General features: G+C 34.1%; 3 protein-coding genes across 5 annotated transcripts in view; 2 read left to right on the top strand and 1 right to left on the bottom strand.

Moving 5' to 3' along the window:
• LOC119634221 (protein timeless) overlaps positions 1-9240 on the top strand; it is a 29191-nt gene extending 19951 nt beyond the window's left edge. Inside the window, exons 14-15 of one of the 3 annotated variants that reach the window (XM_038028256.1) lie at positions 7883-8668; positions 8773-9240. In XM_038028256.1, the coding sequence (XP_037884184.1) occupies positions 7883-8668; positions 8773-8866 (880 nt within the window). In that variant the 3' untranslated portion in view covers positions 8867-9240. Of the gene's footprint in view, positions 1-7882; positions 8669-8769 lie in introns of all 3 variants that reach the window. The other 2 variants (XM_038028255.1, XM_038028257.1) reach the window with 2 other exon arrangements.
• A 3164-nt stretch (positions 9241-12404) lies between these two features.
• On the bottom strand, positions 12405-14793 carry LOC119633617. Its single transcript, XM_038027237.1, has 5 exons — positions 14397-14793; positions 14009-14309; positions 13861-13931; positions 13366-13771; positions 12405-12858 (listed from the first exon to the last, which is right to left on the bottom strand). Exons 1-5 carry the CDS (start codon positions 14633-14635, stop codon positions 12646-12648), a joined length of 1230 nt encoding a protein of 409 aa, XP_037883165.1. The 5' UTR covers positions 14636-14793; the 3' UTR covers positions 12405-12645.
• Positions 14794-17401: 2608 nt separating this feature from the next.
• LOC119633587 lies at positions 17402-19263 on the top strand. Its single transcript, XM_038027203.1, has 6 exons — positions 17402-17454; positions 17664-18069; positions 18220-18308; positions 18381-18687; positions 18748-18876; positions 18934-19263. Exons 1-6 carry the CDS (start codon positions 17402-17404, stop codon positions 19174-19176), a joined length of 1227 nt encoding a protein of 408 aa, XP_037883131.1. The 3' UTR covers positions 19177-19263.
• The last annotated feature ends 2021 nt before the right edge of the window (positions 19264-21284 follow it).

Here is a 21284-nt window from a genome sequence, read left to right as displayed (position 1 = left end):
ACCCGTGGGCACGGCGTCTCTTAAACGAAACATTCCACAGTGAAATATAAGCAAGGCAGCTCAAATTTTTTAAAACCCATTTATTTATTACATTATATAGAAATATATTTGCCTGAAATATTTTCCGAAACATTGACTTAATGAACTTTGTTGTTTTCCTCATTAAATAATGTAAACATTTGTTAATGTGTAAACTGTGTGCATAACTCTATCTTTACATATGTAAAAGTTGTGTTTATATTATATGCAAGAACACTATATTTCGATGAAGTAAATTAATCGTTACTGGGCAAGCACAAAAGATATCTTGAAAAGTTCAGCTGTTTTTATAAACAAGTAAAGTAAAAGGAGATTCTATTTCACCCGCGCACACACTTATGTCAGGCAATTTCATGTGCGAATACAAAATTTGTTTAATTAACGCGGTAACACGAGTAATGGGGTGGGTGGGAATTGCGTAAAAAGCAAAACCAAAGTATTGACAGATTTTTTCTAATATAGGAATAACTTTAGTTTAAAACTAAAAATCGAAACATTTGTCAATCAACGATCAGTTGTTACAGACCAACCAGTATCGGAAAGGCAAAGAGGAAAAGCAAATTTCTTAGTGAATTACGTAAGGGAAAGCAAAGGATTTAGAAGAAACAACAATCCTTCCTAGCTTTTGTTCAGATACCTTGCCGGCTAAATGGTTGCTCTCAGTCCAACCCAAAAAAAAAAAAGGATAAAACCACAAAATGTTTTTAAAGCTACCTAATTGTACGTAGCGTTTTTGAATTTCTAAATATAAATGTTTTGAATTTTGCGCTGTGTACATTGTGTAGTTTTTAAAACAATTGGCACTACCAGCTCTTTCGAATCGAAATTGTAACCGAAAACAAATAACATCGAAGTCGAGATTACAAGCAAAGAAAAAAAAAAAGAAAAAAAAAAAGGATAATTGTACTCGTAGTGCGTGTTATGGTTTTTTGCATCGCTTTTTTATGTTAGAAATCCCTTGAAAGCGACCATTGATTTTGAACTGTAACACAACAATTAAAACAAATCACAAAAATCCTTACCTCCCCGCCCATTATATCCTTAACAAAAACTGTGCAAATCAAGTCAAAATCGATTGCAGCTTTCTGGGATCTTAACATCAAATCCTCATCTGTTTTTGTGTATAAAGGAAAAATAAATCAAAATAAAAATAAAGAAAAAAAAAAAAAAAAAACTGATAAAGTTTTTAAGTTGTGCTACAATTTACGCCATATTGCTCCAACTGATATGAGTTTTCTTTCTCAACATTTCCTTTGCTCCATTCGTATGCAGATGAGGATGCACATAATATAATAATAACTCAAATCATTTGGTGCTTTGGAGTGTATGTTTGTAGGCCACATCCCGTACGTTTAACTAATTGTTACAATGTCTACCCGATGTTGAACATCGTGCCACATATATGTGTATAGTGCTATTATCGTTTGTTGTTATTGAAGCTTTTTTTTAAAACGACACAATGTTTGTTTAGCGAGAACTAATACTCACGAGCATCTTTACCACAGACATCAGTAGGGCTAAAAAAAAAACATGATAATTTTTTTTTTTAAATTTCCAGCTACAACCATTGTGTCTTTTTTGAAAAAATCATCAATCAAACTGCAACTCTTATGTAAATGAATGAAAAGAAAAAAGAAAAGAGAAAAGAAAAGGAAAAAAAAAAAATGAAATTTTAAACTCACCTTGTTTTGAACTTCACCTTGTTTTTATTGTTGTTGCTGTTGCTATTGCTGTTGCTGTTATCATTTATTGGTAATTGAAATTCTTTTGGTTTCCTAGAATGAAACAATCGTTTTCAGCGTTTAATTTTACAACATATGGCTGAAGTACGATGATTCATTCTTGGAACCATTAGAACCAACAATTCTGCAGGTTTTTATTATCCCAACGAAAAGGCAAAAAAAAAAAAAAAAAAAATATGGAAACACATTACTAATATAAAATCGTATCTTATGTGTGCATACAATTACATATAAAAAGGCATCTGTTCGACATAACAAGTGACACGTCAAGCATAAGATTTTTGTGTAAGTGTTTCATGGAAGAATTGCAAGAACAATACAAGATTTCTTATGTAAGAGAGAGGTAAGTAAGTTAAAAGGTTTCACATAAGCATGATTTTGACAGGTAATTATTGTTATATCCTTGTTTGCATATGTGACAAACACATATCATTTACATTATTTCATTGTAATTTGATTTATCTCTTTTTTATTTATTTATTTACTTAAATCCTTTTCGCAATAGCATTGTTATAAGGAGAAAAAGTTAAGGCATCAATGTATGTTAAGGTCGGATTGTTAAATACTATACTTTACGTCATCATTTCATCGCCATAAACTATTACTAAGAATCACATTTTATTACTATTTCAAGTTTATTTTATTTATAAAACCATCTATGGGATTTGGTTTAAAAAACAGTTTCGTCCTATTTGAATTATTCACGCTCATCTATTCTATACGCGAAAATATGTGAGAAATATTAAAACTATGTGCTTCGAATGACTGAGTGTTCGTAAAAATAATCCGATCGGAAATACGCATTGCACTCTATGAATATATTTCGAAAATTTGCGACTTACAACTTAAACGCCAGAAGCTTGTGCGGATATATGCAACACCCACAAGGATACGAGGTAGAATCATCGTTTATCATACCGCTTCACTCAGTGAGCAAGTCTGTCCGTCTGTACCTCTTATTTTATTGTGTTCAGCCTACAGGTCATAACTCTTGCGGTACTTTAGTTAAATTTCTTGCACTGCCACGCCCAAGAACGAACGAACGCTATCGAAAATGATTTGGATCGAAACAGTTTTTCAACTAGTTCCTATAGGGTACCTTATTTGTAAAAGTCCTCGCATGAATACCTGTATTACGTGAAGTGGTGTGAAGTTTTATCGGTGGGTCATGTCAATACAATAGTGTTTTTACTTGGGTTTTTTAGATTATATGTGCAACGTTTGTTTGCTTTGCTGCCGTTTGCATTTCAGCAGAGTTTATGTTGCTTCTCATTTTGAGTAGACCTGATCACCCGCTTGGTCGTATATAATAATACTGCGTAGTTTTTGTTAACTACTGATGTGTACTATCTTGTACATTGACTTTGTTTAATAATAAGTACAACCGATAATTGCGAAGGAATGTCTTGAGCAGCCTTCCATCTACAGTGCAGCTAACGCTGTAAAGAAAATTCATTTATTGACAAATGTGTCAGCCTCTCAGGAGCTTTGTAAGACAAATTCTTAAGTGTTAGGGCCAACAATCTCCAAACAACAGCGAATCTCGTTGTAAAAAATGTCTATATATAAGCATTGGGTGACCTAAAGGTCCCATACGAAGGGAATGTAGACGGATCAATATCCAAGATTATTTACGATCATTAAGATGATCAGTGTTCAAAATTCGTCCCAGAACGATTAAAATTTTTGTTTGACGTTAGTCGGGATCACTAGACTTTTGTGAATATGAAAAATATAAATTCTTTTCCATACTTAAATTATTTCTTAACTAAAAAAAAAAAAAAAAAATTAAAAGCCTTAAGTAACATTTATTTTATAGTTAACCATTCAAGAACGTATCTGAAGGCTTTAGATTCAATGATCACTTTAATATTTTTAACAATTAAGTTATAAATAAAGAGCTGAGAAACTCTTTAAAGGTATATTCATTGCTTTTTTCGAAAACTTATAACAGAATTGACAAAATTATTTATAAATCTTCGGAAAGCTGGCGACATACGAAAATACATACTTTTCACCTTTGTCTTACTTTGCTTGCAATCGCTTGAGGTAAAGCTTTATTTATTTTATAACATTTAATTTATTGCTCTATTATGTTACAGTTGCTTTGGTCTTTGTTATATTGTTACTATTGTTTTTGTAAGGTGGCCCCATGGTTAGAGCTTCAACTTGTAATCTTAATATATCTTATTTATAATGACCATAGTTTTTTTTCGTTTTTTCTATTGGTTATGAATTTTTTTACGCGCTGTACCTATACCGCTTGTTATTCCGAGTATATTAACTTTATACGGATGTATGTAACAGCCAAAAGAACTTGGCAGAGAAGATGTACTTTATTATATCGATCGAATCAGAATCACTTTTGGAATTTACCCTCTGTCCCAAGAACCAACACAGTTTGAAATTGCTTGAAGCGACACCCTTTTCGACGTCTTATTTTGAAATAATCGTCATATGCCTTAAATAAGAAGATATTAAAGTCTGCTGCCGGCAGACTTTAAATATCCTCCTCATCCTACAAATATATCTTATTTGGAAAAGTCGTTATATAAGAAGCGCTCGAAAAAGTGAACTGACTCGAGACCAAGTCACAGTATCAAATTTCATCAAAAAAAAAAAAAAAATTCCATAAAATTGTAGTCTGCAGGTTCAACACAAAAAACAAGACGGACGGACAGGCAGACGTACCTAATCGATCCAGAAAGTGATACTGCATCTATTACTATAATGAACGATAGCTTTACGGCAAGTACTTCTGGGTGTCGCATACACTTGCACAATTTGTACCGCAAGTGGTGTAGGGTACAAATATACTGCAATTTTCACACATTCCTTCAAAGTAGGTTGAATTGAAACATTTTCCCAATCGCTGCCCGGAGAGCGATTCGTTTTGAAAACAAAAAAGACTGGAACAAAAAGCACTAAGTAATGGCGTTGATCTAAAAAAAATTTGAATCCGATAGATCAAATTTTTGAACTCCCTCGTACATAACCGTTCTTAGAAAGAGTGTGATTTTATGTGGCAGGAAGTCAAATTTTTCATCTATTGCAATGAAATTGGTTTCATAATAGCGATTTCAATACAACAATTAATTGAACAATTTTTGGACAGCGTAGGTATATTGTATGGACTTTATTTTATGTTAGGTTTCTCATGACAAGAAGCTATTTATGGCGCAAGTACGTAAGAAATAATAAGATCTTTATGAAAGACATTAATTTTTGCAGATTTGGACTGTGCCAGTTCATGCTTTGAGCTCCTTTCCATGCAAGGGTTTGATCTGAAAACTAAGCACAATGTTTGGTATTTCATCACAAAAGTAAATGAAGAATTGTATTCAGCGAAGCGGTGCAGGGTGTGTAATGATCGGCCTTACCAGACTATAATGTTTTCACTGGTGTTTTTATAAATCAATTCGGCAGTGGGGTGAATAATGCTTACAATATATTTAAGCCAAGTCAATGAATTCTATATGTATTCAGCTTGTTCATAAATATAATGTTTGTAGGGTGGGGAAGGGGAAGGGGGGGGGGGGGGGGCAATGTTCATTTTATAAAATTAAGCAAAATCAATAAAATGTCTTATGGTATTTATATAGTTTAGAATGGATTGGAAAGTTTTGCATGGCTTCTGATTTTCCACCAAGTTAAGCGTAAATTATGAAAAGATATTGAAATTTTTTTTTTAAACTGTAAACATATCAGCTGAGAGAACAATTTTTGTAAATCACTTTTAAATTATTCTCTTAAATGTTGGTCACATTCTTGTCCTTCTTACTACTCGCAAGTTATTGCCCGTTATCATGAAGGTCGTTCAGTTCTTCTTACTACTGCCTTATACGTACTGCAGAGTTTATAGAAGCATCGCGTCCATTTTCAAGTTTATTCTGTTGCTGTGGTCACACATTCATTGACATACGAAGGCAAGAGCTTGCAAATATGTTGCGCACCTAGAACTCAATATACGTTTTCTTAATTCTCTTCGCTTCAATTCGTGCCCTGCCCAGGCTTAAAATCCAGGCGGAAATTTAAGAAAGTTTGAACAAAATTTAAACGGTAGTCAACAAAGAAATAATATATGAACTATGAATTTCGATGGCTACCTTGCTAAGTTCGAAGATAGAGCGACGGTCTGCATAATTGATATATTGATTCTATATTATACGGTATGCTATATATATATCATGTTGTAATTTTATACAATGTGGCCGCACATTTTGGATAATTCTGCAAAGTAAAAAACATATTTCCACCATAGTTCGAAATATTGACTTATATCGATGTTGAGCAACAGATAACAAACTTTGCAAATTTACTTAAATTCCGGATTCAAAAGAAAATTTTCTCTTAATGAAAGTGTTAAGATCTTACGTTAAGCACTTAATACAAATGACTACAATTTCGAGACCGTAACTCTCCATCCTTTGAAGTGTCGTTATGATGTGATTGGGCTGATTTTCTTAACTTGATCTGGCAAGAGTAATAAAAGAAGACACTCTTCATTCATATGCGCTGAGGAGTCTGTAGGAATCTAAGGAGAATGTAAAACTTCGTACAAATATTGAAAATTTCGGATTTCGATCACCGGTGTCTCTCTGTCCGCTCGTCTTTCTGGTGTACCAAAATCCAGGAAGTAAAAGCTGAAACATGACTTAGGTAAAATGTAGTGTCAGTTAATTGCCACAAATCGAGTTTGGAACTTCACGTGATCAGTCTAAACCATGTCTACAAAAATTCAATGCATAAACACCGTGCACCCTGCTTAGAAATTGGTTTAAGATGGTGGTTAACCCTGTTTGCATTTTTTTAAATCGGAATGATGCAAGGCCAATCCTTTCGAAGATTTTGAGACGCGATTTGTGTAGAGCCTAACTATCTGTTCATCTCGAATAAAGACAACGAGATTGAGCTTGGCTGCCAAGAAATGCTCTTAAAGAAGGGTGCAGCAAATCAATAATTTCAATATCTGAATATGAGTAGATGATTGCCGGCAGTTTTTATTCCATATTCCATATAAAGTCTTATTTTGCTTGAGAACTCTTATAAGCAAACGCGTCCCGCAAAGAAACCAATGTGGTGCAAGTTGGGCGCAATTAAATGAATTTTTTATTTTTGAAATTCACTGATACTACAAAATCATGAACCTTTTGTCTTGTGGACTGTCATTTAAACCTATGTAGAGTATGGTGTCAATAATATTCAAGTGTTGCGGTAGTACATACACGTTTTTGTAAATATGCAAAAGCGAGATTTTCAATATTTGCTATGGCCGCAAAAGAATGATTTCTGGATACCAGGGTGGGAGATGACACTTGGATGTAAGCGTGAAAATCGTCGCGGTTGAAATCGCCCGCTTTATAGTCGGGATTGATCGCTTTGTTAAAGCGAAAAATCGTTTCTACACTTTTCTTCCATTAAGCAAGAAGTCAATCCAATCCATTCGTTATTGTCAACATTTTGTTGTTTGAGATTTTACTCATAACATAACACAAGAGATCTTTAAAATAACACACGTCGTTGACTTGTAATTAAGTACTCGAAGTATTTAATACAAATACTGTTTTAGTTTTTTTCTTTTTTATCTTAACATTGAAATGAATAAGAGAAATAGACAATTAATTATCAGATATAAGCATAATTGTTACTCTTGAACTTTATTACTGGATTTTTTTTTCTTTTGTTTGGTTTTAGATTTATTTTTAATTAAGAAAATTCATTGACTTTGACATATTACAAAAATTGTTGGTTGGCTTGTTGGTTTCAACCTGCTGCGAGCGTTAAGAGGCGTTGTTTAGCACTTTGAAGATTTGTTCGATAGTTGTGTTTTGATATCGGCCAAGCCTTTTGTGTTTATCTTTCCATTCATTATTACTGTTATTATGGTTGCGACACGTTTTAGTTGTTAACATTAAGAAGGCCATTGAAAATGAAACTTTTATTTAGGTTCAAAGTAACCAAATTGCGACAAATTTAAAATTATTGGATTCGTTGCCTCAGTGAATGGAATCGGAGAACTGTGTGTAAAGCTTTTCTCTTATATGTTAATTAATTGAAATTAAATAGTTTTTTTTGTCGTTTTTTTTTTTTTTTTGTTGCAGCTACGGTAACGGTACGGATTCTGATATTTATTCGACGATCAACAATACATCAAATGCATCGGCGACTCTTTTGTTAACAAATACAAAAACAACAACAAGCATTTCACACATAATGACAGCTGCGAAGGCAACATGCAGCAATAGCTCGTTGCCAAACAATAACAAAACATCAGCGGCAGCGGTCGCGACAACAACAACAACAACAACGGTAACAGCAAACAAGACAATTTTACATTATCCACCAACACCATTACCATGTCCGTCAATCAACAACAATATAATTGGTTTACAACATGAATCAAATAATCTCCAGAGCAATGAGAGCAACCATAAAACAAACAATATGACAGGAGCAACAATCAATAACACAACAATTACAACAATACCAACGTTGCCAATAGAAAAATTGTCAAATTCTTCATTATTATTAACAACAACGTCGTCATCGTTATCACCACTATCGATAATAACAAGTACGACAGCAGTAACAGCTGCTGCCACAATGCCAACAACATCTTTAATAGAGTCGCCAACGACAGTTACAAACAGTTCGAAGGAGTTCAAATATGATCACAATACAACGCAACAACAGAAACAACATTGTTTCACTCAAAGCAAACAACAAAGCTTTGTTAGTAACGACGACGACGATGACTCGGCAATGCCTATAATTGAACGTAAAGACTCCTATACAAGTGACTTTTACTCAATGGGTTCAACTAATGGACACTTGGAGCAGGAATATTGTGCTATGGTCGCCTCAGTTTATGGACAAGAGATGGCCAAGTTAGTGATATGTTAATAAAAAAAAAATAAAAAAAATTATTCATTAAAATTTTCCTTTACTTTTGTTTATTTTTCTTTTCGTGTCCTTTTGTTGCTTACAGCAGCGACTGTGCTTCAGTTGCCTCCGACTTGACACGGATGTACGTCAGCGATGAAGATGATAAGCATGAATATCGTGTTGCCGATCATTATCATTAAAAACTGATATTTCAACTATCAGTTCATAAATTACTTTGTCTTTTTTGCCTCAAGTAAAGGACAAAATTGATAAAAAAAAAAAAATAAAAAAATAAAAAAACCAAAAACTCAAATAAAATGTTATGCTTAAGGAAATGTTAATACCTGCAAATAAGTTAATATTAGGACAAACAATTTAACGAACAAGAGCAACAAATCTTATTGACTATGCGTTCAGTTTAATAAACACAAACAGCCTATTTACTCTCTACTCTATACATAGATATTTATACAGCTTTATATACAATTACAATAACAAAATAAAGTACATTTTATTTGATATTTCAATGTTTGAAAAACCTTTAGAATTTTTCCTTCTTCTCTTTTCGCCCCGCTTGTTTGGCATAAGGAAAAGAATGTGCATCTCTTTCTAAGCGAGCATAAACGTCTTTACTCTATATTCAATGCATAAATACATTTTTAAATTATATATATATATATATGTGTTAACACAATAATTATCAGTTCAGGAATATACAAATGCAACAAAAAAAAAAACAAAAAAAAAAGGAAACCAAATTAACAGTAATTTTTGAATAAAACAAAACAAAAAGAAGTCAAGAAGTTTACTATGATTTATGTTTTCCTCTCGAGCACAGACATCGAGCAATATCTTAGCTACAATATCAGGCCGGACAATTCGGGTCTTAGCCCACGAACGAACACTATTATAAATCTTCGTTCTTTAAACCATTTAACCGTGCGCCGTGTGCTTTTATAGCGTTTTTACTTCTTTGGTTTCGAGTTATACAAAAAAAAAAAAAAAAATCTTGAAAAGAAAAAATTTATATGTTTAACCGAGTTCTCCAAAAACTTTGCGGCAGTTCGTAGCTCATAGAAAAATTAGCATATGTGACACTGTGGTCACCGTTCTGAAATGGTAAGTACAAAATGTTGTTCTCAATATGGTCCTTCCAGTCCAAAAGATAAGATTCGTTTCTAGCTATGTATCTGGGAAGCACATTATGCTGCAATAACAGACATTCCGGACAGACAGGCATAATAATAATTCGAAATAATTTCCTGAACCAATTGTTGCAGTAAAAGTTAGAAGGACTTGAGCAAGACTTGTTTGTAACGTGGATGTTGCGTGCATACGGAAAAACATAGTAAGCCTTGGCAGCAAATTTTCCAAGTTTGGTGACCGACATGTAAGTCCAGAAGCATTAAAAATGCTTTTTTTTTATAGTCTACGACTAATCGCATGGACTGCAATCCAATGTTAAATTCGGACACTTTGAAAGGTAAGATAGCGATTAGCTCAATCGCTCCGCATATACACAACTGAATTTATAACGAACTGTTTGAGGTGATGGAGAAAAGGACCTTTTCCGAAATGTTCCTCCCAGTAAAACTCTACACTACCGTTTATCGGTTAATAATTGCATTAGAGGTCGCAATTTCAAGTTTCTTTTGTTTTTCGTTTGTGGAGTGAAAAAAAATTTATTTAAATACTTTGTTAACTATGTTTTCTACTTTCAGTTGACATATTGGCTTTAGTTATCCTCTTAAGGTTTAAAGTTTTGTTATGTGTTTATGTGCTATTGTTTTTTATTTCAAAATGTGTTACACATTTATGGGGACAGATTTTTGGAAATTTGCTATAACCAACGTATCGTTTTTTTCTTATTACATAAAAGGTATGGACAAAACACTCTATGTGCTTATTATGCGAAACAAGTTGCTCGGACAATAGTTGTGAATTTATTTTACGACCAATTTAGTTTGGGTTACAATTACTTGACACTGTAATACAAATAAAAAAAAAAAAAAACAAACCAAAATTGACCGAAGCATAAGAGAGATAAAGAGAGAATATGCCTAAGAGAATGTAATATAAACAGCAATTGATTTTTATAACAATAACAATATTTGTTACTACAATCGATTGTTAATACCGTTCTTTGCTTTTTTTTTTTTTTAGATACTTTTTATTGTTCGAAATATTTTTTTTTCTAGCTTTGATTTCAATAACGCTTTTGTAGGTTGGAAAGAAGCGGTTGTAATTTCATAAATAGATAGATGGCTTTAGAATCACGCGACTTTCTTTCATACTCGTTCAACGAAGACGTTCCGCACGCGCTATGGAACATACATTGTGATATGTATTGTCAAAAGTAACTGCACTTTTGAAAATGAGCCAAAACATTCTGCAATTTTCGCTATATTTATCAACATAACTTAAATAAAAGCTGTAATGTCTCGCAGCCTTATGAAGAAGTTCATGGGTCCGTAGTTAATGATGAGCAGACTCTATCAAAACCAAAGGCTCCTCTTCGCTGTTGAGCCCTCTATATTAGAGATGCATGGCGCTGCGATGATTTAACTCTTGGTTGATGAATATCTTCAAGAAATAGAGGAGCACCGGCATATTCATCTTATCCATCCATCATTACGCATATGAACGTTAACAAAAAAAACGGTCCAGAACAACCCACTTATTATCGCCTAGCCAAGTAGTTCAGAAGCACGACTATCTGATCGGCAAATCCAAGATCAATCCTGAGTCCGTGTAATCATACTCCACTGATGTGCGACGGTGGCTACAGTGACTGCACTCTCGGTAAAGCCATAATAATTACCGATAAGGCGCATATTTTCCAAGCCCTAAAAGCTCGATACAAATATGCATTAGGGCATCCAGAAAGTTGGGACCGGCTTGGTTTTCATGCCTGCGATTAATGATAAAATTGTTGGTATGTGTCATGCCTACTTTTATTGAGTGGTTTTTGAAACTGCCATACCTACTAGTTTTTGATATAATTTATTGTTGCTGGAATTTTCATGAAATTTTGCAAATTTTTTTTTAAGACCGAACTCTGTGCGGAAATTAAGTTTGCCCATTTTTTGACACATTACCCAAATAATGGCGTATTTTAAACAGTAGCTTGAGAAACAGGGTATGGTATTGAAGCATCGATTGTGTTCGTTCATAAAGTTTTGATTTGTAATTCTCTGCATCGCTTGTTGTAAATATTTGTACCTGCGCGCATAGATATGAAACTCACGGTAGAAGTACAATATTGTCTGTTCGTCCCTGTATCCCTTTGACGTCTGCCCAGCATTAATTGTATTCAATCTAAAAATCGTAATTTTCATGATTTTTCGCCCAAGGATGAATGCGATAGAAATGGGTTAGATGGGACTATTTTTACGACAGCTGCCGATATAAGAGCTTATTTATCATAAGTTACTAAATGAGAAAGACTTCCCCTATATAACGTTTCTTGACAATGATAACTCAGAAATGATGGGTACACATTTTGATCTCCTTCTGCACAGAACCTAAGAAGAAGAAAGCTTTTATCAAACATATTTCATTTTTAACATCTTATGGCGAGAATTGATAAAACTATTTTTCAGTCGCAACTTTGCGTAAGGATTCACAAGTGGAAAGTAACCCTTTCAAGATTGTGGAAAAGATAGTTAACGAATTGTATCTTCGATCTTGCTAGATTACTACATCTTAGATATCTTCATATAAGTATTACATTTTTTATGTTTATTGCGATTTCTTCATTGCATGTATATTTTCTTTTTCAACAACAAAATGTGTTTTGATGTTGATGGAATAGGTTTTACAAATTGTTTGCTTTATTAATTTAATAAACACACACTTACACACGCTATACAATTTATAGTTTAATAAATGTTTCTATATTTCAACATGTTGAAGCCCGTTAGCGTTAGACTAGTGCGTCGAAACAATTAGAATAAACGCAACAAGAACAACAATCAATTTAGTAAACTAGACGTTCCGTAACGTATTCCGTGTCATTTTTCAAAACCAAGTTTGGAAAGTTATTGAAACGTTTGGATTTTTGAACATTATCAGCACGACAACAAAACATTATGCCCATGTTTGCGTATTGGAAGGTCGAGCGTGCCTTCGCCAACCAATCAACTTCGTGACAAATATCCTCGCAAAATACGACGTCGTCCTTTTTGTAGAACTGAAATAGAAAGATAAAGTGCATTTGTTCCGAAAATGAAGTCAGTAAGAGAATGACATTCGCCCTGACGCGAATTTCTGATATCTATCATCTCAGGTACCCTTTCTAATTCGTAAGAACTTTTATCGAGAATAATTGCGTCACAATACCGATATGCATTATATTGATTGATGAGTAAACACAATAGTAAACTGAATAGTAATTTGGAATTGCTTTCAAGCTAGTATTTGCTGTATGTAAGGGTAACTATTGATAATTGCTTTTGAAAACGAAATTTTTGAATACCAATTTTTCCAGCTTATTATATCGAATTTTAAATGTCGGCCTAGGGCTCACACTGAGAAATATTTTCGCGACTTTGCAAATTATTAATAACTGATCAATTGATCCAATTTGTAAGTTTAAGCATTATCGGACGTATATGTACTATATGTACCGCTTTAAGCAGGACTACCGCACATTGTAAATTCCCAGATGATCGATATTTACGTATGCTTTATTATTAACCTCATAAAACGGTGAGTTGAACGCTATGATCACAACCTCCTTGCTTGTGTTCTGTAGAGGATGCAAATAATTCCATACATATGCGGGTATATGGCGTTCGTAATAATCCAATAGAGCTTTCATTTCGGTGGTATTGTCGCAATCATTGCTAAATGGCACTTCAAGTTTACCTTCGACACCGCTAATAACATTGTAAGCAACTTTGGTTGTATGCTTCTCTAAAGCATTTTGATATTTCTTCCAGTTACCTAAACGAAGATTTGGCCACCATGTTATATTCAATAAAGAACTAAATTCGTCTAGTGTAGTTTTTAATTTATCATTTTCGATGAGGGGAGCATAATGAAAGTTGCCAAAGGTGAACCACTCTTGAAATTGTTTAACCTCAAAACGAAGAGGCGTTAATCTAAGCGCAAGTAAACAAATATAATTTTTCTTGTTTAGATTAATTGAAAAATAAATTTATATTCTGTTCGGTAAGAGCACTCAACTTACCCTTCTTCTTCTATAGACTGAAAATTTTTAATTTCCTTCCCAAAAGAATAATTTCTAAGGTCAAATTTTGTCTATAACAGAATGCACTCATAATTAACATCTTAAGCTTAAGATTGGAGAAATGCGAATGAAAGAAAAAATACTTTACTTTAATCATATTGAACTCGTCGGGCTGTATATTGTATGCGGCTGAACTTAATACAAATCTTTCAGTATCGTAGCACAGTCCAGCAATATGCGTTGGCGATTTATTGACGTTTTTCTTCGCTATTATATACGAAGCGGCGTATTCTGGGCACCAGCGAAATGCTCCCGAACTTTCGTACAAATTCCATGCGACTTTTTTGCATTCAAAACCTGAATTGTGATTATTATAATATTGTTTACCATTTTCATCTCGCCAGGAGCTACCGTCGCATCTAAGTTTCATACTGACACGGTCAATCAGCCTTGAGGAACGTCGTAGAAATGCGAGTAGGCAACCATACACACACGTTAAAACTTATAATTTTTTTAAGTAACATAGTAAAACTTACGCTTGAAATCCATTGACACAATGAAGAGTAATTACTTCATCTTCGTCAGCGTGTATGTAATTTTCCGACTTTAGCGGCTTATAGGGTTTTAAAATTGAACGACTACCGAATGATCTCTCCAATAACGGTCGAACCGAAGGATCACTGGGGAGACTCATTGAACAATACCCATTTTCCGCTCGTACACCGCAAAGCCCAACAAAGAGCAAAATAAACAATTGATATCGACGTGAAGGCATAGCGACTCAATTTAATTGTAAACCTCCAATGACAAAATATTTCGGCTGACTACTTAAGAATTGCTTCGAAGTTTTCATTATAAGCACTTTTGAAATTCTCTCGACATTTCATTATCGTTAAACAAAAGGCAAGTATCATCACAAAAATTGCTTGCTAATATATTTTTTATACCCATTGTAGGAAATGTGCTAAATATGTTAAACATTTTGTCGGAGATCACAAAAAATGTTTACATTTCTGATCAAATACAAAAATGTAATTGATTTGTTTACGTTTGTCTATCTGTTGCAACAGTAGAAAAATTAATCGATTTAAGAAATTGACTGACTGCTCTCTATCAATAAACGATACATAAACCTAAGTAAGTAGATACATGTGAATGTGAGTTTGTGCAATCGTTCGTAAGCCCTTGTTATCTAATTTTCAGCCATAGGTATGATTTCAAGTGTCATAAGTTAATGGCATTTGCACAAATTGTTGACGCATGTATAAAAATCGTTTTGAAATCAAATATTACTCGTATATAGAACATACTTTGAGATTCAATTTCTTTACGATTTCTCTTTTGCTTGATAGGATGTGCGCTATTGTTTTCTTCTTTGTAATAAGATACTTTCGCCGCATCAAATACCGTTGTCCCTATATGAAAAATGAACTCGCTCTGTAGACTTTTTTATGTCAACAGAAGTTCAGTTCAAAGTAACCTGCTTGTGTCGCATTGTGCCTTTCGATTATGAAAATGAACTAGTGGCGCTTAAAAAAAAAACGATTTATGGCTTACTCTTATCTCTTACCCGCAATTGAAGTCACAGTTTGTCGACATTGGAAGCAAGATGGGTATATCCGATAAGCTAACCGAGAATTGAATGTTTGCATTAGGTTTTTTTTTTGTAGTTTCAAGTTTGCGTTAGCTGCCCTGCCTGCCGCATATATTCAATACATATCCCAAGAATAGCTTCGGTGTCGTTATTTTCTAACAAGTGCTACAATCACTTTTTCTTTTAATGTTTGCCTAATAATTTCGTCCATTCAAGAAAAAAAATGATTTTCTTAGGGCGCTACAATTAGGGTATATTTTCTGCATGGGCGTTGTGAAAACTGGGGTTAGGATGAAAACATTTTTTAAATTCTCTCTAACGAGTTCCAATTTTTAATATTTTATAACGAGAATCGGCGAGTAATTATGTACGATCTTTAATGTAAATAACTAACCGGGGAAGTTCGCTTTCCTAATTAATCTATACGATAGGGCTCAAGTAATGTTGGCAATCAAAGCTGTAATGGCATAAATAGTAATAATCGTTAAATCGTCGAATTTTCTTATAGGTGGTCTTTGGAAGAGTTAAAAACAAAGTCAATTGCAAAGGTTGTATTAATTACGAGTTGTTAAGTGCCTGGTCGCTACTACGAGATACATATATATACTGTGCATAGACATATATTTTTTTGCGCTTTTTCACATCATACTGATATGACAACATAGTCTTTTTTAATTTTTCAATCCCGATTGATAGGTCTTGATCTTGATCTGTTAACAAATAAATGCCCGCTACACCCAGCCCAAATACACTGCATATTTTACTTGAATGAAAGGTTCTACATATACGAACACCTTACGAAAGGCTTTAACAAGAATTTTATCCTGTATGCATTATCAATAGACACAGATAGAATAATTAAAAAGTAAGAAAATTATATTCGACCGCGACCTAGTCTCTTATACTCTGTACTGGTACTGTTTTTGAAAAGTAATAAAATATCGATTTTTTGCTCATCATTCCTGAATTACAACAGACATGTCTACAAAAATTACAACTTGTATTCTATGGGCGATGCTGTCGGTGCTGTCGAGGTTTGAGTGTTTTTTCCAATACCGTTAAAAGGCACGGAAGAAACCTTCAAAAACAACATGAAGTGTATAAATTCTTAGCCAGTTTAAATTCAGAATGCATCTAAACATGTCCGTCTATCGGTCTGTCCATCTGTCCGTCTGCCTAACAGTGTAGCGTCTAATGTAAACATTCTCCCATTCGCAAAAATGAAGATATCGCCAACAAATTTGAAAGTGACACAACGCCCAAGTGTCTATACGACAAAAACTGTTAGTTTGAAAATAAGAAAAATCAGTCTCACCCACTCCATATAACAGAGCCTCCATGTATAGAGAAAATTTAATTCTTTTAGTTTTTTTGCCTTTTTAGGATAACTGATTGAGATGAAACATTCGTTCTGAACCGAATATAATTCTCTTCACTTCCATTCTTTTGATTTGTTTGCCCGTTCTTCGTTCTTAAGGTGTGCATGTATATAGTTTCGATTTAATTTTGTAACTCAAACGGGAAAATGGTCCGTTTTTGTTCACGATAGTCAAGAAACTGTAAGCATTTCTTGTTAATTGCAGTATATGTCCATTTGAAATTTGCAACAAATGATGTTTGCAGTTGTGTACAGTAATAAATCCGCGTATATATTTATCAAAGGTTTTAAATATCAATAATTCATGGAAATGCGAGCACAGCTTTGTTATCCATTATCGTTCAGGAATTGCTTTGATAATCTTTTTCTTTTGTATACAATAAGTGCACTAAGTGTGTCCGAGATATAAAATGCTTAAATTCATAAATATTTTAATTAACTTTTATTTCTACTATTCTATAATTTTGAGTGAATGCATCATAAAGTTACCACAAAATATAGAGAATTTCCCAAAATGGGAGATACATATTGGACAGTATTGGATTAAAATACCACATCTAAGTGATGAGATGGTGGTGCAAAATGGAGAGAAAATTCAAGGTTACTGTAACACGTTCTTTAGGTAAGACTTGAAAACTTTCGATTGAACTTTCATGTTCAATTTTAAGACACAAACATTAAAAACAAATTAAATCTTGTTTTAATTCAAGAGAGTGTAAGCGATCATTAGGTAAAATTATTTCTGAATAAAACATGACAACAGAACGTTGCTCCTGATCAACGGAATAACTTTTATTGAATTTGTTTCGCTTTTGTTTTTCGTTTATGTAGAAATTTTACTATAGATAAAGACGATTTCAATTGCACCGGCATTGATGATGACAAGTGCGTTTACTTTTCATATCTTAGGGATAGAAGCAAAGAAGTATCTGGTAAGAAGACTTTGAATATGCGTTGTGTTAATGATACTCTGCGTTACGGAGAAATTAGTATAACGAAAGGACAAACGCTTAGTTGTGTCGACGCTGAATGGACTGTAAGCTGGGGCAAGCCGAATGTAGGGCGAAGAGAAATAATCTGGTGCGCAGAAAACCATCGCATTTTAATTCTAATCACTAAGAATTTCGATAAAAGTCCAGTCCTGGCCTATATATGTTTCGATATAAATAACTTGTCGCCGCAGGCAGTGCATTTTAGAACAAATTATCAAGTATTTAAACTATGGAATATCTGGAAAGTACGCAACTTTATTTAATTATCTATACAGATACTGAATTTTCGCTCGCTCTCTCTCTCGCTCTCCGTCTCTGTAACTCTCTCTCTTTCTTTCTTTTCATCTGCCTCTATGTGTGCGTGTGTGGCTGTCTCTCGCTGACTCTTCCTTTAGCTGAAGCCTCCTACTATTGAAGACCTCGAGCTGGCCGACGGTTTTGGCCCGGAAATTGAGTCCTTAAATTCTGCTCAGCTACATGGCAGGTCTGTACAATGCACACATGTCACTTCAATGCGTGAGCTAACCCGAACTATTTGTTTTTTCAATAATTTTAGTAATGAAATCTTGGAATTGCAATTGAATGAATTAAGTGAAAATAATTCTTGGGTCAGTATGGCCAATTATGAATATGGATCTCTTGTACAAAGCAGCCCATATTTGTCTTATTTTCAACACTATGGCCAGTTAATAGATGTTATTTGGTGGCATAATCTACGAGTTTTTAATTGGCGCCGTTTCTTGAATGCTTTGCAAATGCATTTCGAAGAATTGAACAACTATAGGATCTATTTAGGGACTTTAGGCGTAATTCGAGTGCCTATATGGACTCTGCATTCAAAAATCACTTGGCTGGAAATTCAGGTATAGTAAAGCCCTTGCATTTAGTAGGACGAAGAGACTACTGCAACAATAACGTTTTAGTCGAGCAACTATCACCACACTATACCGGCGTATATATGGCTGTATATGGAACCACTTAATAATATGACAAATATGAATTTATATATATTTGGCTATAATTCGCCGTATTTTTCCGTAAGCAAAAAAAAAGTATTGTTTACAAATTTAAAAGATTTTTTTATGATTATTATTATTTTTTTTTTGTAGATATTTAATTCAAATGACGTAATTTTTTGCCCTAACATTTGTAGCGAAGTGCCTTGGCTCAGGCAGGCTCAATTAACGTTTCATTTTGCCAATGCTGGCATAATATTCTGCTGCACAAACCAATCGATTAAAGATGAACGTTACGTTCGCGCCTTACCTAAGAGCAATCCAGCCTATAAATTAAATATCTTCACAACAACATCATCTTCCACCAACGACGATCTAAATGATGACTATCATTAAGAAAACCGCATTGTGTGCTCTAAAGTTGGCAAAAATTTAGTGAATATTTTTTATAATTTATAAGAAACGAAAAACGAAAAAGCAAACAGATCATCAATTAGGAATATTTTACATTAAAAAAATTATACAATAAATGTATAGAAATAAACAATAGGGGGAGATGACAATAGAGCAAGAAAGGGAGAAAACCCTTTCACCCACACCACCGGCTTATATGTACTGCGGTCAACAAAGTCTTCAAACCAATATTTCAAATATTTTCCGAAGAATCAGACTAATTTTTTTGAATAATCGTCTTAATATGGATCTCGAATAGGAAACCTCCGAGAGCAGAAAACAAAGAATAAATTACATAAAACAATTAAATTATACCACTTGTTGTTGTTAAACTACACGACCTGCGATACAAGGATACATTGCGTGCGAATGTAAGCAAAATGTATTTGAGACTTTCATTATATCGACCATTTTACTCCCAGCATACCTTTCTAAGTCAATTTAAGCTTGTCTCTCCATCTGTTCGTCTTGTTTTCTTTCACCACGAACGCTATTGCAAATGGTTTTGGGTTTGATTGCTTGTTTTTTCCGACTACTCCACATAACACACATTTTGGCATATTTTTACATGAATACTTGCAGAGTAGTGTAAGGTATTTAATGAGTGAGCGTGACCAATGATATTACTTCTTCTTATTTTTATTTTAATGAATTTAAAGATGGAAAATAGGTTCTTTAAAAATAATTAAATTTTTACGCAAAAAAAAATATTCTTCGTACTCGTTTTATTAGTTATGATGAACAGCAAACACGTGCGAATGGCTTACAGCTGTACGTACAAAATCAAAATATAAACGATGTGAGAGCAGTTTAATTTGCATACCTTCCTCACAGCCGAACCTCACGATGACCGCTGACACAACGCTAGAAAAATGTGTGTGTGTATAAGTCCACACTACAAAACTTCGAACTTCAAAGCGAACTATAGTACACAAAGCGCCACTTTAATACGATTGGAGGCAGTAAGAGACGGACGCACGTGTTATTGCTGAGCTAGCTGAGATAGCTAAAAGAAATACATGTGCCTTATCCATATACGAACAAACGGACAGACGAAACCTGCTTACCGAACCTGCTTACGTGAACAGTGTGAGATAACGCCTATAAGCTAATGGCGCACAGCACCTGGAATACCATAACGGTTTAAAGTGCATGGCCACTATGGGATATATTTGCGGTCTATCAACATCTCCTTACTTATAGCTCCCGTATTTTTCGGTTACCGCAACTGCCAAATTGTCATACCAAAAGGCCCAGGGGGTCGCACCCAGCAATCAATTTTCACCTGCTGCTCGTACGTAGGTTTTTTGGACATTCCCAAGGCTGTGCCCTTCGTATACGATTTTCTATTAGCCAACCCAAATTATTCCTTCAAAAAATACGTACAATTGAGGTGGCCTGGTCCACGTTATGGGCTACTAATATTTTTCCGTACTATCTGGTTCTCCATAATAGTGTGCCCTTGAGAAGAGAAGAGCACAGATTTTTCCAAAAAAATTTATAATATTTCAGCGGTAGGTAATGCAATGATAACTTTACGACGGCATTGAACATTAAAAAATTTATCTTTCTAAACTTTTGGACATAAAAAACTTAAACGTTAATAAAAAGAACAGCAGTTGAACTTCGTGGCATTGAGTTTCATTTCAATAAGCTTGTGACTTACATGGTTTTTTTTGTGCGATGTATTTTATATAACCGTAAGTTGGAGCTGGAAGCTATGGAAAGTTACGAAACTGCCCACAATCAATGAAATAATTCCCAGTGCAAACGCGCTCTAGCAAAAGTTGTGATAAGGAGCTGAAACTTGGCATATATTATTATCTGTTTCCCAGAGATCAAGATTCAAAACAGATCTCATGTTTTGCGACTACGTCAATAAAATCCTGTGACTTCCAGTCGTTAACTGATACCTGGTCTACTTATAAACATTATCACGATAAGCACCAACATTAACAGACGACAAATAAGAAAGACTAGATTAGAAGTAGTTACAAAGATATCGTAGGTTTGCCACGTAAACAACGAATAACGGTCAACCAACTGACACG

This window comes from Glossina fuscipes, unplaced genomic scaffold (genome assembly GCF_014805625.2).
Source record: "Glossina fuscipes isolate IAEA_lab_2018 unplaced genomic scaffold, Yale_Gfus_2 2, whole genome shotgun sequence".
Classification (NCBI taxonomy): domain Eukaryota; kingdom Metazoa; phylum Arthropoda; class Insecta; order Diptera; family Glossinidae; genus Glossina; species Glossina fuscipes.
The sequence above is the reverse complement of the archived record's forward strand: the minus strand, read 5'-3'. Positions and strand labels throughout refer to the sequence as shown.

Bases quoted from the DNA above. Each gene is read 5' to 3' on its own strand.
- LOC119633617 (XM_038027237.1), bottom strand. From the start codon at position 14,635: ATGCCTTCACGTCGATATCAATTGTTTATTTTGCTCTTTGTTGGGCTT. The intron at 14,310-14,396 runs GTAAGTTTTACT...ACGTTCCTCAAG, and splicing joins TGTGTCAATGGATTTCAAGC to GCTGATTGACCGTGTCAGTA. The intron at 13,932-14,008 runs GTAAAGTATTTT...ATTCTGTTATAG, and splicing joins ACGAGTTCAATATGATTAAA to ACAAAATTTGACCTTAGAAA.
- LOC119633587 (XM_038027203.1), top strand. From the start codon at position 17,402: ATGGTGGTGCAAAATGGAGAGAAAATTCAAGGTTACTGTAACACGTTC. The intron at 17,455-17,663 runs GTAAGACTTGAA...TCGTTTATGTAG, and splicing joins TACTGTAACACGTTCTTTAG to AAATTTTACTATAGATAAAG. The intron at 18,877-18,933 runs GTATTGTTTACA...TTTTTTTTGTAG, and splicing joins TTTCCGTAAGCAAAAAAAAA to ATATTTAATTCAAATGACGT.